Raw genomic sequence first — 2,770 nt, forward strand, 5'->3', positions numbered from 1 at the left:
GAAAAACAAGCAGTAAGGAAATTAGAGAAGACAAGGTTGTAGTAAAAGATTTAACCTTGTCAATAATAATTCTAGTAGTAAGAGATAATTTTTATAATTTCGTGTCAATTCACATTAAATTTTTTTTATCAAATAATTTCAAAAAACATTAAATGTTTATGCGGACCTAATTTTTTATGTTTTCTTGAAGTTACTCTTCTTGTCTTTGAATGTTTGTAACATTATAAAATCTCATCAGTTATAAAAATTAAGAGGATTGTATTTCGTATACAAAAATAGTTACAAATATGATATTGATCTTAATATGGTACTATCATATTGAACTTTATCTTTACTATAGACTATAACTTGTTCACATCTTCGCTTTATAGGGATTGTTTCCCTACTCTCAAAAGGAAATATATAAAACTAATTAAAGAAATTATTATAAAGTTGGGGCACATTTTGCCATGTCAAGATCATTCTAAGCTACCGGTGCACAAGTTGGAGCTTTTCCTATGATTGTTGGCTTGACATTAGCACATTTAGCGGTTGCTGGGGCTCCATTGAATGTAAGATCAACTTCATTTAGCTCTACACTGTCACATGGTACACCACTGCTACAAACAAGAACCACCCCATCCGGTGTTGCTGAAGTGCCCTTAATGTTCTTGAAGGAAACCTTGCTTATCTTTATTTTAGATGGACTCTAATTCATTCAAAGGAACACACAAGTGGAAAAATATTAGTCATTTAAATAAATTTAGTCTATATACAATTTCACAACTAAATTTCAAACTTCAAATTTTAGTTGTTAAAATAATAATATATGTTAACCTTTGCAATAATGAATTCAATTTTTTTATTAAGGCTTTGATCAAATACCTGCTTGGAGCATTGGTTCCATGGACAATACTCTTGGTCTATGATAATAGGGTTTTTTACATTGACCATGGTAATATCTTCAAAATGCATATCAGTTATAGGAGATGTTCCTAAGGCGCTAGGCCAGGTCTTGATCCTCACACCATTATCAGTTTCTGTCATAGTGCAATTCTTAACCAAGAAACCTTCTACAGGCTCTTCTGCTGGGTTCTTCCCGAGGCTACCAACGCTAATACCATGACCGGGTCCGCAATTTACATTTTGGACAGTTACATTTTTGCTTCCATCTCCAATTGAGACACAATCATCTCCAGTACCAATATTAGTGTTAAGAATCTTAACATCACTCGATTTTGCAATGTGGATTCCATCTGTGTTGAGACTCGTGGCAGGGGCACTAACTATAAAGCCATCAAATGTAACATTGTTGCAACCAAAAACCATGACATTGAAGCTTTTGCTGTCCTTAGAAGTAATGTCGTGGATAATTGAATGATTGAGAAAATAAAAACCAAAATTCTGTTGACATTGGACAAAGAGTTCAATTTTAGATTTATAATTTTTTGATAAATGCATAACTTGTGTTATAGGGAAATGCTAAGATTGGTATTTACCATGGGAAGCATTTTGCAGTTCTTATTTGTTCCACAATCATTTTGTTTCCAAGCAGCAGCACCTACACCATCAAAAACTGCTTTACCTGATATGGTAAAAAAGCTAACATAACTAACCCTGACCCATTGTTCAGCCCCTTTGAGGTCACTTGGGTTTCCAGATGATTGAATTGTTCCATCAACTTGAACTTCAATAGGGGCCTTGCAAGGACCTTTGAGTTCTAATGCGCCCATCTTGTATGTACTACTAGGAATCACAATTTTGGATGGAGTGGGTGACGCGCATGCTTCATTCCAAGCACTTGTGAAAGCCTTTAAGAAATTGGAAATACAAATAAATTAGTATTGGCATGCCCTTGAAACTCTCCTTTGATTTTGTTAATAATTGAGTTTTAGCCTAAAATTGAAATCATTTTTCTTAATTTAAATTTAAATGAATCAAATATTCATGATAAAAAAATGACAAGATAATACCTGTGTTATATCTGAATTTGGTTTTACACCAAATTTTGATATATCAATGACCCCTGATTGTGCAGAACTGAAGTCAAATAGAAATGAGACAAAAATAAGTATGATGATACTGAGCTTCAAACCCATTATGATTATTGCTTCTAACACGTTATCTTTTTGAACTTTTCTTGAATCAATGAATGTGTTTTTGAGTATGGTGAAACACTATTTATACTCGAATGCAAACCTTTAGCACCATATGTCTTTCCTTTATTAGATGTTAGGTTATGTTTTAGTCATATCCTTAGCAACCATATGTTTTCCATCACTCGTTGATAACAAATTGCTACACCCTAGCTTTAACGCTAATTATTTAGTTAATAGGTTTAAAAAATATTTTATCTACTTAAAGAATTGTGTAAAAGGATATTCATTTTTTTTGTTTTTTTTTAATCTGTGTTTTTTTAAAGATATTTTATGGATTAAAAGAACTAAATTTATTTTAGAACTATGAATTTATAAATTTGAATGTTTTTATAGTTTCTATTTTTTTTTAATCTTTTGTACTTGTTTTCATGGATGCTCGATTGATGATTTTTTATATCTACTGAATAGTTTATTATAGAGAGTTGAAGTAACATGTATGTCCTAAGAATAGCAATTGAATGTTTTTTTTCAATATTGAAATAATTACATTGAGAATAAAACTAAGAGCATCATTGCACACTTTTTATAACCAGATCTTCTTTATATGACATTGAGAAAGACTTCTTTGTAAACTACATTTGAAGTACTGTGAGAATTGCTGCCATCAATATCGCAAATGAGAGTTTTTAATC

The 2,770-nt window shown here is 31.4% G+C and overlaps 1 protein-coding gene across 1 annotated transcript; it reads right to left on the reverse strand.

Moving 5' to 3' along the window:
- Nucleotides 1-212: 212 nt before the first annotated feature.
- LOC130731303 (polygalacturonase-like) lies at nucleotides 213-2,144 on the reverse strand. The gene is made up of 4 exons (XM_057583584.1): nucleotides 1,953-2,144; nucleotides 1,479-1,790; nucleotides 865-1,383; nucleotides 213-688 (listed from the first exon to the last, which is right to left on the reverse strand). The coding sequence occupies exons 1-4, from the start codon at nucleotides 2,076-2,078 to the stop codon at nucleotides 464-466; spliced, it is 1,182 nt and encodes a 393-aa protein (XP_057439567.1). The 5' UTR covers nucleotides 2,079-2,144; the 3' UTR covers nucleotides 213-463.
- Between the last annotated feature and the right edge of the window lie 626 nt (nucleotides 2,145-2,770).

Source organism: Lotus japonicus, chromosome 1, assembly GCF_012489685.1.
Source record: "Lotus japonicus ecotype B-129 chromosome 1, LjGifu_v1.2".
Taxonomy (NCBI): domain Eukaryota; kingdom Viridiplantae; phylum Streptophyta; class Magnoliopsida; order Fabales; family Fabaceae; genus Lotus; species Lotus japonicus.